Below are 14095 nucleotides of genomic sequence, written 5' to 3'. Positions count from 1 at the left end.
GTTTTTGAATTTGTGTAGGTCAGTTTAAAGTTTACTGAACAAGATAAAAATGAAGCCTATTTTACAAAGTGCGGAATGGGTTTCATAACTTGCAGAAGCTATAAATAACCTGAGAATTTTGACCTTCCAGCCTGTCCAAAGCCTTTGGAGAGAGTTACAGAGTGGGCAACACCTACGGGAATCTGGTGACGAAAGTGTTCTGCTCTTGGGATTTTAAAATGACACAGAAACAGTCGGTTGAGTCAAATTATGAGAATATCAGCACCCGGTTAAAGGTAAGTTGCTAAGTGTTGTGTTCTGTGATTAAACTGGATTCTCACACAGCTATCAGTCTGGTAGTTTGGTACACTTGACCTTCAACCTAGCAATCACACATTTAAGCCTCGTATCTGTCTGTTTCCCTCGATTATGTACCCTTACTGTATGATACAGGGAAGAGTTTCAACAGTTTATGGTACAGACTGCTTCCAATGAGTTGCAAAAATAGTGGAAGGTGCTGGGGAAGGGTTAGCTTTCTGGTACTAGAGACCATCGCACAATAATGATATAAAATAGTTAACTCTGGTCCAAGCTTCTTGGCAGATTTTCTTAACTGCAGTTGGGAAAGTTAATGGAATCATCCATTTTAAATCTGCGTTGGGCGATACAATTAAAATAATCAGTGTGCCACCATGACTGGCACTCAGCACAGATTTAACTTATTTTAAAATTAATGTTCAGGATGATTTTTATTTTACTGTCAAGCATTGTAAGGATGTTGTGAAACTTGAAAAGGATCAGAAAAAAATTGCAAGGATGTTGCCAGGATTGGAGGATTTGAGCTATAGGGAGAGACTGAATAGGCTGGGGCTGTTTTCCCTGGAGCATCGGAGACTGAGGGGTGACCTTATAAAGATTTATAAAATCGGGAAGGGCATGAATAGGATGACTAGTCAAGGTCTTTTCCCTGGGATGGGGGAGTCCAGAACTAGAGAGCAGAGGTTTAGGGTGAGGGGGGAAAAATATAATGGAGACCTGAGGGGCAACTTTTTCACACACAGGGTGGTACGTGTATGGAATGAGCTGCCAGAGGAAGTGGTGGAGGCTGGTACAATTGCAACATTTAAAAGGCATCTGGATGGGTATACGAATAGGAAGGGTTTGGAGTGATATGGGCAGGGTGCTGGCAGGTGGGACGAGATTGGGTTGGAATATCTGGTCAGCATAGATGAGTTGGACCGAAGGGTCTGTTTCCGTGCTCAACATCTCTATGACTCTATTTGCTGTCTTCCTTAATGAATCACTATCCCATCAACATGTTACCCTCTATTTACTGCCTCCTCACAATGTTGAAAGTTGGAAACAACAAGGAAATCAAATAATATCACAATTTTATATTAGAGGCTGCAAGGGTGTTTTGTTACAAGCCAGCACTTACCAGTGGTTTGGAGAGTTGGGGGAAATGGGGGCGGTGGATTTGGTTAACAATCCTGTAGGACAAGGTGACTCAGCAGTGATACTTTTTCTTGAATTGGCAGCCAGAGATTCAGTGAAAGAATGACATCAACATACATCTATATTCCTGCTAAAATGTTGCTGTTTTTCTCAATTAGGAGTCTCTTACTGAGCACAAATTCCGTGCAACTCACTCAAGTATTACTCAATGGATGGAAAATCTATCAGTTCATATACTGGGCTGGATACTGTCCTTGGGGAGTGTTGTCGGATGTGGTGCTGGAATTCATTACTACTCAGAAAGCATGCTCAAGGTGGGTGTTGGCTTCACGTGATGCGATTCTGTCAATCAGTGAGTATTTATAAATGAATGTGGTGCTGGAAAAGCGCAGCAGGTCAGGCAGCATCCGAGGAGCAGGAGAGTTGATGTTTCTCTTGCTCCTCGATGAATGACTTATGCCTGAATTGTCTATTCTCCTGCTCCTCAGATGCTGCCTGACCTGCTGTGCTTTTCCAGCACCACACACTCAACTCTGATCTCCAGCATCTGCAGTCCTCACTTTCTCCTAGTATTTATAAATGTGCAATCACAATCATTTAAATGTTGAATTGGGATAAGAATCATTGGAATTAGTACAGTGCAGAAATAAATCATTCAGCGCATTGAGTTTGCACTGACCCTCTGAAGAGCATCCCACTCATATGCACCCCTGTAACCCTGCATTTCTCTTGGCCAATCCACCCATCCAGAACATCTTTGGACAGAGGGAGGAAACCAGAGCACCCAGACAAAACCCACACAGACACAGCGTGAATATGCAAACTCCACACAGAAAGTCACCCGAGGCTGAAGCCGAACCCTGGTCCCTGGTACTGTGAGGCAGCAGTGCCAACCAGTGCACAACCATGCTGCCCTAAGTTATCTGCTTTGTGGAAATTTAAAAAATTCTGATTGATCTTTACAAACTGCATAATCAGGCAACCAAGCTATGTGAAAATCATGACCCATACACTCAATTGTTTGTTCTCTGATGCTAAGGTCAAAACAGTTCTGTACTCCAGTCATTTAGACATTTGTGGGAAGTTCTTTTCCATTCTAAATTTCCTCTGAATGTTTGTACAGAGGCAAGTATTCTTTTGTAGTAGCAAGTGAGCACAAATTTCATCTTACGTTGAAGACTGTCATTGAGCAATTTATTGTCCATTCCTTTAAAGTGAGCTGGCTGGAAGCCAGTATGTACTTAATGCAAGTGCTTCTAAATTGAAAGGGGAAAGAAATCAAGAGTTCTGACTTGCATTCAAGAATGGACGGGATCAAATTTTTAAAAATCAAACTGTGGATTTTTTCATGATGTACGATAAGCATAATTTTTTTCTGAAAACTTTCTTTCCATCTATACTATCAATATTCTCCCCTAATCCAGTTCTGAAGTGATTGACAGTGTCTAATACATAAACACATTCTGGTACCTCTCACAAATGACCTCATGAGGAATGCAGTGGGATATTGAAGAATTGAATCACCATTGCCAAGTCAGTTCTGTTCTCCCTGTGTTTACCAGGATGAGTAATTGTATATTTAACCCTAAATCGAGTTTGTTATCTGAATCCTCTCGTCAGAGAGATAGTGAAATGCATATTTTTTTTTCTTACTGAAACGTGTCACCGTACCCATTGTCTAATCAGCTTTAAACAGATCATATCTAACTCGATGAAATGGAATAGTGATTTCCATTATCCATCTCAAGCATTGGTGAAGGAGAAGTCATCAACAAATCCTGACTAAAGCCAGTGCACATTCTTCATAGTATATCATGAAATGAGATTATAATAATCATACCTTGAATTTTGGGCAATTATTGTAATCTACTTCAATTTATCTAAGTGTTGCATTGCAATCATCTAAACCTATTTATAAATTTCCTATCTTGTAATCACCCTATGTTATACCACTATTTTGCAGCTTAAATGTATTGTGACAGAATATGCCAATATCAATGGTGAAGTACAAACACGTGAAATATAAGAACAGAGAACCCAAAACTTGTTTTTCAGAAATATTAATAACCTGGAACTAAAAAAGATTTAAAATATTTAATCAAAAAGGGTCACTTTCTACTTGGACATCAATCCTGCAAAAGAACTGAAAACAAATAAGAGAATAATTTTAAACAGACATTGCTGGTAAAGCTCCACAGGTCTGGCAGCATGTGTGGAGGGAAATCAGAGTTAACATTTTGGGTCCAGTGACCTTCCTTTGATTTCTCCTCACAGATGCTGCCAGATCTGTTGAGCTTTTCCAGAAACTTCTGTTTTTGTTTCTGATTTACATCATCTGCAGTTCTCTTGGTTTTTATTAGAGAATAATTTTGATTGGATTTGGAGAAAATAAAATCAAAAGACTCTATGAAGGGAGGAGCAGAAGTTGACTGATAGTTCTGAAGGAGAAGAGGCAATAATCTAAAGAGCCAAAAATATTCTACAGATTTGAAGAATCTCTCTTCTTCAATTTTCTTTTACCAACCTTGAGAAATCCGCTAGAGGTTGCACATTGATGAGCCTAAGTTGTACTTTTTGGTGGCAACTCAGGCAAATGTAGATGGGTGTGATGCTGTTCCCTTTGCCACACTCTTACCTTGCTATATTGCCTGCTCAGGGTGACCATTTACCAGAAGCCTTTGAACACATGAGCTCTAAACATACTTAACCTTGTAAAGAGTATATAGTGCTAGAGGATAGAACAAAAAGAAAATAGAATAGTTAAATACAGGTATCTGGAAAATGGATTATCAGGTTTACAGTATCATAGTAATAATACTTCACTTTATAATCATGGTAAATTGCTTGTTTCTGTTTTTTAACAGCTTATCAAGCAATTGTTTTGCATTCAAACTGAATAAGCATATGTGGACATTCTTTGTCAATAGTTTTGATTCTTGAACACCAATGTTTTTCTCTTCAAGCACATTGCCTACTTTCCGGAACCAAACATTTGAGTGAGATTATGCAGCTTTGTGTCAGATCAGGGGAAGTGTTGTAAGCAAACTAGAGTTATTTTTTTAAAAAGTAGGAAACTTAAATACATTCTGTTTTATATTACAAAGCTGAAATAATTTAAAATATGGATATGCTAAATTGTGAGAATACAATTTGAACGCTAATATAGCATTCATTAAAATACAGTGCTTGAGATGGTGGTAACTTGAAAATAAATCTTTAATTCTTTAATGTGTTGATAAATTTAATCAGTTGTATCTCCTATTTCTTCAATAATGTGGAACACAGTCTTCACTAGGGATAATTTTGAAGGGATTTGCTGGTTGTGTAATGTTTGTGATGGAACAGATTAACATAATTCTAAAAGATTCCCTCAGTTCATGGTTGTGGAAGACAAGGGGGAAAAGAGTCTAATTTTGTGACCTTGATTAATATTTTTCAGGTTGGTTTTATGATGCATGTAGGTAAAAAAGCAAGCTGCAGTGAGAGCTAATTGATTTAGGAAGAAATAATCTATTATTGACATTACATTTGATGTATTAAAAAGTTTTATTTTTACTACTTTTGACACTTTTATAAAACAGTGACTTCAATAAATGTATTAATGTACTTTTATGCACAAGCAATGAGTCACAGTTTGTGGCTTGAATTTTATTCCAAGCTTATCCGTAAATGACCATTCATGCAAGAGTCCTTGTTCATTCTTTGGATATGGCACAAAGGAAGGGTGGAAAATGTCATAAACCACAATAGCAAAGGTTGGAGCACTTCCAAGACCTGACAGTCTGAGATTGTGTTGTAATTTGCCGTGCATGCCAAACAGCATTTATTTCTACAAAGGAAGAACTTCTCAATTCACTCTGAACGTGAAAATTTCAAGTCATTGTGATGGATGAGTAGTTTTGACTTAAGGCAGGACTGATAGCTACCGCCTCAGCCTCAGCTAATTTGTTTGGTCTCTTAAGTTTAAATTAAAAGTAGAAAAAAGTATGCAATTTTATTGTCTGGATTGCTGACTGAGAGAATACATCAGTTTGATTGGCTGTTTACTCTACATCATGGCATCACTACAGCTGAACTTTTTTCATGCTTTCTCTTGTTAAATTGTCCACTTCCATTGTATGAACTTCAAAACGTGATAAGAATTCCTACTTTCTTCTTTCTAAGTGAAAGCAAACAGTATCTGAAATCTGTGCCAATCTTACAAAGTTTATACAAATAAATGAAAGTCTGACCTTATAGAATCTTACTCTCTCGCTCTCTGTCTCTCACTCTTTGTCTTTTGCTCTCTCCCCGTGAAATTAATAGCTTTACAAATTTTGCAGATCAAGTTTCCAAATGATCAGGTGGCACTATGTGTTGAAGCCATGGCGATAACTATTATGTGTGCTTTAGGTTTTGAATTTCACGTAAATTGCGTTCATTAAGGTAAATAAAATATTTTATTCCTTAGGATTATTCACAAGATATCCAACAAGGAATTCCTGAGAAGCTAGTAGAGAGCAGGCTGCTAACGCTTCCTTTGATTGTATCAGTCATTAACCTCGTGATGCCCTACATTTATAATCTAATTGGGTTACTGGAAAAATATGACTTCCCACAGCAACAGATCTACGTTTCCATTACCAGGTATGAGCAATTTTCCTCAAGTCTTAAATAGAAAAACACTGCTTTTCCAAAGAACTTTTGATAAGTATCCAAATTAATTATTCAAATAAGAGGACAAAGTTTTGACGCTGGCTTAATTATATTGTTAAAAATAACAGTGGTGATTGGCATCAAGAACTAAGAATATGTAACGGTGACTAGGAGCCCTTTTGTGGTGCAGTGGTAATGTCTGTAACCCTGAATTGGGAGGCCCAAGGTCAAGTACCACCTGCTCTGGAATAATATCTTTGAACAGTTTGATTTGGAATATCGCTAAAATTTAAAAGAAATAACAGCAGCTAGAGCTATTGAGGCACAATAGTGATGTCAATGACTCTGAACTAGGCGGTTTGGGTTCAAGTCCCACCTCTCCAGAAGTATGTCATAACATCTCTGAACAGCTGATTAGAAAGTATCTAAGAATACATAATGATGTGTCTGAGCAGCTTGATTAAAAACATTTACAAAGAAGTCTTGTGGTGCAGAGATAGTTTCCCTGCCGATTGTGTTGCCATTATCCACATAATGACAGTAGTAGCAGAAGATCAAAAGATGATTCCAAATTTATATTTTGCCATTGCTGTCTGCTGTGAAATAGCATTGTGACGCTTGTTGGCAGTGCTGAAAAGATTGTCCAGCATTCACAAGAGAAAGAAGGGTTATTGTTTAAAATCAAACCTTTTGAGGAAAGCAAACCTTTTGAGGAAAGTAGTTCCAAAAGTAGAGCTTTCTGGTCCATTGAAAACACTGGGCTACCATTAGATATAGGAGCAGAATCAAGCCATTCGGCCGATTGAGTCTGCTGCACCATTCAATCACGGCTAATGTGTTTCTCAATTCCATTCTACTTCCTTCTCTTTCATCCTCTTACTCATCAAAAACCTCCTTCTGTCTAAAATACACTCAATGATTTGGCCTCCACAACCTTCTGTGGAAATTCACCACCCTCTGTCTGAAGAAATTCCTCTTCATCTTAGCTCTAAAGAGCTGTCCCTTCACTTGGAGACTGTTCCCTCTGGACTCTGCTATTAGTAGAAGCATCCTCTCTGTGTCCACTCTATCTAAGCCCCTCAGTATTCTGTAAGTTTGAATTAGAATCTCGCCCCCCCCCGTCCTTCTAAACTCCACGTTCTGATCTAGCATCCTCAACCGCTCCACATGTGACAAGGCCTTCATTCCTGTGATCATTCGTGTGAACCTTCTCTGGACCCCCTGCAATGGCAGTACATCCTTTCTTAGATCCAGGGCCAAACTGCTCGCAATATTCCAACTATGACTTGACTACAGCCTTATATAGCATCAGCAGTACATCACTGCTATTGTAACCTAGCCCTCTTAAAAAGGAATGCTTACATTGCATTTGCCTTCTTAACTGCCAAATGAACCTGCATGTTAACCTCAACAGAATCCTGAACTAGGACTGCTAAGTCCTTTTACGCTTCTGATTTCTGAAGCATCTCCCCATTTAGAAAATAGTCTATATCTCCATTTCTCCTATTAAAGTGCATAACTTTCCACTTTTCCACATTGTATTCCATCTGTCACATTCCTGCCCACTCTCCTAATCTGTTCAAGTGCCTTTGCAGCCTCCCCACATCTTCATACTACCTGTCCGACCACCTACTTTGTTGCTCAGTTTGCAGAGGGACACAAATGTCCTCAGATTATTAATGTATGACATCAACAAATGTGGTCCAAATATGGGCCCCCTGCGGAATTCCACTAGTCACTGGCTCCCATCCTACCAGTCAGCCAATCCTTTCTCCATACTAGTACCTTGATTCTAATACCACGAGCTCTTACCTTATTTATCATCCTCCTGTATAACACCTTGTCAAAGGTCTCCTAGAAATCCAAATAGATCACATCCACTGGTTTTCCTTTGACTAACTTGTTTGTTATCTCCTCAAAGAATTCTAACGCATTTTATAAATGCCCTCTAGTTCTGGACTCCCGACCCCAGGGAAAAGGCTTTGTCTATTTATCTTTTCCATGTCCATCATGATTTTATAAACCTCTATAAGGTCACCCCTCAGCCTCCCATACACCAGGGAGAAATGCCCCAGCCTATTCAGTCTCTCCCTATAACTCAAACCCTCCAATCCTGGCAAAATCCTTAAGTCTTTTTTGCTGTTTTCCAGTTTAACAACATCCTGCCTATAGCAGGACAACCTTAGTTGAATGCAGTATTTCAAAGGTGGCCTCAACTATGTCCTGTACAGCCACAACGTGACATCCCAACTCCTATTCTCAATGCACGGACCAATGAAGGAAAGTATGCCACGTGTCTTCTTCACTACCCTGTCTACTAGCAACTCCACTTTCAATTAACTGTGCACCTGTACCACTAGGTCTCTTTGTTCTGCAATACTCCCCAAATCCCTGCCATTAAGTAAATAAGTCCTGCCCTGATTTGCCTTTCCAAAATGCAATACCTCACATTTATCTAAATTAAACTCTATTGGCTACTCCTTTGCCCATTGGCTCATCTGATCAAGGTCCCGTTGTACTCGAAGATAATTTCTCACTGTCCACCACACCACTTACTTTGATGTCATCTACAAATTTACTCACCATATTCATATTAAAATCATTTATGTGAATGACAAAAAAAGGTGAACCCAGCACCGATCCTTGTGGCAGACTGCTGGTCACAGGCATCCAGTCTGAAAAGCAATTCTTTACCACCACCCTCTGTCTCCTACCCTCAAGCCAATTTTGTATCCAATTGACTACTTACCATGGATCCCATGTAATCTAATCTTCTAATCAGACAACTATGTGGAACTTTGTCAAGTGCTTTGCTGAAGTCTATATGGACTACTGCTCTGCCTTCATCAATTTTCTTTGTCACCTCTTCAAAAAACTCAATCATGGAATGAGCTGCGAAAGGAAGTGGTGGAAGCTGGTACAATTACAACATTTAGAAGGCATTGGATGGGTATATGAATAGGAAGGGTTTAGAGGGATATGGGCCAAATGCTGGCAATTGGGACTAGATTAATTTAGGATACCTGGTCAGCATGGACTGAAGGGTGTTTTCGTGCTGTCCACCTCTATGACTCTATGAGATTAGTGAGACATGCTTTTCCACTCACAAGGCCACGTTGTCTATTCCTAATCAGTCCTTGCTTTTCCAAATAAATGTTAATTGTGTCCCATTGAATCCCCTCCAAAAATTGACCTATAACTGACTAAAGATTATTGTATGACATTTAAATTAGGAGGTACATTAAGTATTAACCTTGGATTCATAGAATCACAACAATGTGGAAAGACTCCATTCAAACAATGACTTCAGGCTGAAATTGAACCCAAGTCCCTGGTGTTGGGAGGCAGCAGTGCTAACCACTGAACCACTGTGCTGCCCATTACAGATGTAGAAGATTCTAGATTTCAAGGCTTATTCCAGAGACCTGAGCACACAATCTCGGCTGAAGCTCATGTGAAAAGCAATGTTATCTTGCTTGTAGGACATGATGATGTTCAGGCAAGATACAAAATGGGGGACCCTGACTGCACAATCACATGGTGCTTGTTAAAGATGTCACTGTTCCAATAAAGAGTGGGGAAGTTCTTCTTCCAGCATCCAATCAACATTTAGTCCTAAACTAATATTACCCAATCACTTAACATTGTTATTTGTAGAATATTGCAGTGTGCAAATTGATGCTCAAAAAATTCAAGTTCAACTCTTTCTTCCAAAACACTTAACTTTCTGCAACAATTATGAAATTATTTTAATGCAGTCCAAATTGGTAAAAAACCACCATGTGGAAATGATATGTAGAACAACACACATCAGTCACTATTATTCAATGACCCAGAGCCAACTTCAGAATATGCAGTAAATCGTTTAGTGTAAATTTTACAATGGATTGGTTTGTAAAACAGACAATTCATTTTGTTTGAGCTGGCAAATCCAGACTAGGTGCTCACTCCAGACTCTGGTTTTACCTTGTGTAGAAACAGCACAGAGAGGTGGTGACCTTGAGGTATTATCACTTGATTGTTTATCCAGAGATCCAGATAATGTTCTGGTGACCCAGATATGAATCCCACCACAGCAGTTGGTGGAATTTGAATTTAATTTTTAAAAATCTGAATTGAGTCTAATGATGACTGTGAATCCACTGTCGGAAAAATCTCATCTGGTTTACTAACGTCCTTTTAGGGAAGGAAACTGCCATCCTTACCTGGTCTGGACTACATGTGACTCCAGACCCACAGCAGTATAGATGACTCTTGACTACCCTCTGAGCAAATAGGGATAGGCAATCAATACTGGCCAAGCTCATAATATGTTTTTTTTTAAAGTAGAGTCTGCTGCATTTCAGCTGTGCCTGCTGGATGTAAATATCTTCATGATGATGTTATGATATTGTTTTCACACAGAAATCTGCTTTTGAAGTTAGCCATTTTAGGACCACTTTGTTTCCACTGGATGGGAAATAAGTTAAAAGAGACAGCAGAAATACTAGTAAGTAAAACTACCAGGAGTGCTGTAAACCAAAATAATATGGAGGCTTCTACAAAATCCATTTGAATGTTTTTGACAGAGGGCTAGATATTATGTTTTCCTATTGGGCAGGTATCTGGCTGGGGTGATGAGGTGGGAGGGGAAGCACGTGAAATATGTCAAGGGATTGGTCCACCACTCTCCTGCCCTGCCTTGAGTTCACCCCTACTATTAATTTAATATATTTATTTGTCTGTGCATAGTGGACAGGCAGCCAATTACAATGCCTGCCCACTGTGCACAGACAAATAATTTTAAGGTCAGTTTTGCTTGTTAACAATTGACCTCAGTAATATGCTGCCTGTGCCCTAAAACAGTTTGTGTGGGCAGTTAGACAAAAGTAAGCAGATTGTTTGCTTATTAAAGGCATAGAAGGGTAAAGTGTGCAGGGAGGATTCCTGTGCTTGTTGGGTGTATAACATAACCCTCCAAGATGCTACACCCTCTTCCTTCCATACTAACTGTTTTTGAAGCAAGGCCCCACCATCACTAACAACCTCATCCCACTGACCTCTGGGATCCTTTCTTGTCTTAAAGGCCTAGACTAGCTGTCTTTGGCAGCCACAACACTTGTGTTCTCCTTCCTGCTGCCATGGCAATGTCCATTACTTATCCTACTTACTTACTTACTGACTGGAACTGCAAGGCAATTGGGTTGGTTGGTACCTCCTGAAGTTGAGGCTTCCTCCCACTGAGCAAGTCCCATTGTTAATCTATTTTGGTTGTTGGTCCACAGTGGGTTACGGCCATGGGGATGAACTGCTTCCATGTATATAAGCTTCCATCCATGAAGGGAGGGGATTGGGGTAGCAGTCTGCCACCCAGTGTCATTATTGAACATTGTTATCCTTACTTCAATTTTAAGAGTACACAAGTGACTTGTATGATCACGTAGACATCAAAATGTCATATTCACTGGGACACATTGTATTTTTTTCATCACAATTCAGCCTTTGTTTTTAGATTATAGAATAGCACCATGTTTAACTTGAGCCGGGTGTTGAAATATGGACGTATTTTTAATTGTTGATTGGTGAAGACATTATGATTTTAAAAACATTGTCATAAAGCAGCAGCTTCATTTAGGTGATGTTGACCTGGTTTGTCTAATTCCTTCCGATTCCATCTGAACATTTTAAATAATGTTGAGAGGTGAAACAAAAATGCTGGAATGTTTTAATCTTCAGGGGCATTGGAACATCGGGTTTAGGAGTAGGAATCACCCATTTGGTCCTACGAGCCTACTCTGCCAGTCAATATGATTAAGAGCTTTCTGGCTTTGGAGTCCACAGGAAAGTAATGCTTTATTAAGACTCTATTTGAATCAAGACCTGGGTCCAGGTTCACTTTAACTATGCTTTTTAACATGAACTCCTAGACTACCTGACAAAATCTATTTTGTAGAGGATGGTTCAGTGATTAATTTTACGTCTTTTACATAAACATATAAATTAGGATCAGGAATTCTGAATTCTGACTAGCCATCTGCAATATTAAACAATTGGTCTTGGAATGTCTTATTTGTCATTATTTAATATTTGAAGATAGTATGCATTCAGGACTTGGATCATGAATTTTGTGTTTGTGTTTTTGTGATGTCAAGCATTTAACCATCAGTCCCTTGTTTGTTTTTTTTTGTCTCAGTGCTGGGAGACGTTCGTAGGGCAAGAAATATATCGTTTGCTGGTGGTAGATTTTATATTCATTATACTGGATACAGTTTTTGGAGAATATGTCTGGAGGTGGGCATTAACTTCATGAGAAGATTTGTTTTATCTATTAATAATTACCTATGCTGTTTTAACAATCTATGGACCATGGAGAAAGTGCGGACTGCAGCTGCTGGTGATCAGAGTCCAGAGTGTGGTGCTAGAAATTTGTCAAGAATGTGTGTCCAAAATGTTGATTCACCTGCACCTCGAATACTGCCTGACCTGCTGTGCTTTTCCAGCACCACACTCTCGAATCTATGGACCATGCCAACTTTTAACAAATTGTGATATCAAATGTACACCTAGAGGCACATAGAGATGGCCCAGGGTATTACGTTTACTGTTTTCATTTTCTATCTTTCACTGAGATATACCTTTCCTTTGAAATAATTAAGTGCCACTAACAACTGAATCTTTAATTATCATTACCAGCTCTGGTTCCTTTCAGTCATGTTAGTAGTTCACCCGTGCTTCATTATCTTGTGGAGTTTGTAATAACTCCAAGCAGAACCCTAATGTTGCACCCAGTCTAGACAAACATTGAAAATGGATAATTAAGTGTTATACAGTAAAATCTGAATTATTGTTTCCCTCTAAGCTCCTGTCCCTTAACAGCCACAGTCCTGCTGCTCCTAAGAAAGTAGCCTGCCTAATCTATACAAAAGCAAAACACTGCAGTTGCTGGAAATTAGACATATAACAATTAGAAATAATCAGCAGTATCTAGCATTGTTTGTGGAGAGAGAAACAGTGTTAACGTTTCTGAACTGTTCCGGTGAAAGATTGCAGAACTGAAATGTTAATTTTGTTTCTCTCTCTGTGAATCTTTCTAGTTTCCAACCTCTTCCTACCATGACCTTTAGCTACAAGAATGGTCTGAGTGAGCTGGCTTTACCTTCCTTCTCTTCAGTCCCAGGGAGTGAGAAGAGAGTTGCTCTGGACTTGGCTCTGTGCTTCATTCTGGTTAGAGCGATGAGCTCAGAACCTCACTGGAGTGAACATCAAACCTGATTTCCACTGTGCCACAATGCTTCATACCTATACTGCAAACAAAATGTTGCTTCTTTCAACAACTGATCATTTTTAAAAAAGATACATTAATGGTTACAGGAATGTGATACAAACTTTTAGTGTGTTTAGCAGCTGGTCTTCTCTCAGATTAATGGAAAAATTTGTCACAGCGTCCTGAGCAATCCTGGAGACTGAGTTAAAGGGTTAATTATTGATTGCCATTCTGTCCTATCCTTGTTTGTTGATTGATCTTTTAACATAGAAGTGAAAGCAGTTCTATAAGTTGAGAGAGTCAGCTACCAAAGTATTGTAATCACTGTTTCTCCTTCCTTCACTCTCCAGGGTCATTTGCATTAAACTGCTGAAAAGGAAGAGAAAACCTGAGTTTGACATTGCCAGAAATGTTTTGGATTTGATCTTTGGACAGACGCTCACTTGGTAATAATATGTTTAGTCAGGCTATGTTTGATGTTGAACCATCAACAGCGCCACCTATTGAGAACCTTCACCAGTACCATCACAATAGTATCCTCCCCATTGCCCAGAATGTGTACACTCATGTGAGCACTAGATTGGACCTGACTGTGATGGTCCCTACATACAAATATGTGAGAATCACTCACTCACTGGCTGGGTTCGCGAAGTGAGCACAGTTACTTTGGCAACATATTAATCAGCTGTCGATTCTATGCAGCCGTAACAAGGAGAATTTATGCTTAAGAAGGGAAAAGATCGGAGGGAGAGCAAGAGAGCAACAAGAAGCAACAGACTCATT

General features: G+C 39.2%; 1 protein-coding gene across 6 annotated transcripts in view; it reads left to right on the top strand.

Annotated features, from left to right (window-relative positions):
• LOC140464039 (transmembrane channel-like protein 6) overlaps window positions 1-14095 on the top strand; it is a 99170-nt gene that overhangs the window by 73802 nt on the left and 11273 nt on the right. For all 6 annotated transcript variants that reach the window (XM_072558676.1, XM_072558673.1, XM_072558672.1 and 3 more), the window contains 6 exons: window positions 131-275; window positions 1593-1748; window positions 5885-6060; window positions 10474-10558; window positions 12242-12339; window positions 13663-13758. In XM_072558676.1, the coding sequence (XP_072414777.1) occupies window positions 131-275; window positions 1593-1748; window positions 5885-6060; window positions 10474-10558; window positions 12242-12339; window positions 13663-13758 (756 nt within the window). The remainder of the gene's footprint in view (window positions 1-130; window positions 276-1592; window positions 1749-5884; window positions 6061-10473; window positions 10559-12241; window positions 12340-13662; window positions 13759-14095) is intronic.

The sequence above is a fragment of the Chiloscyllium punctatum genome, chromosome 39 (genome assembly GCF_047496795.1).
Source record: "Chiloscyllium punctatum isolate Juve2018m chromosome 39, sChiPun1.3, whole genome shotgun sequence".
NCBI classification, from domain to species: Eukaryota; Metazoa; Chordata; class Chondrichthyes; order Orectolobiformes; family Hemiscylliidae; genus Chiloscyllium; species Chiloscyllium punctatum.
The sequence above is the reverse complement of the archived record's forward strand: the minus strand, read 5'-3'. Positions and strand labels throughout refer to the sequence as shown.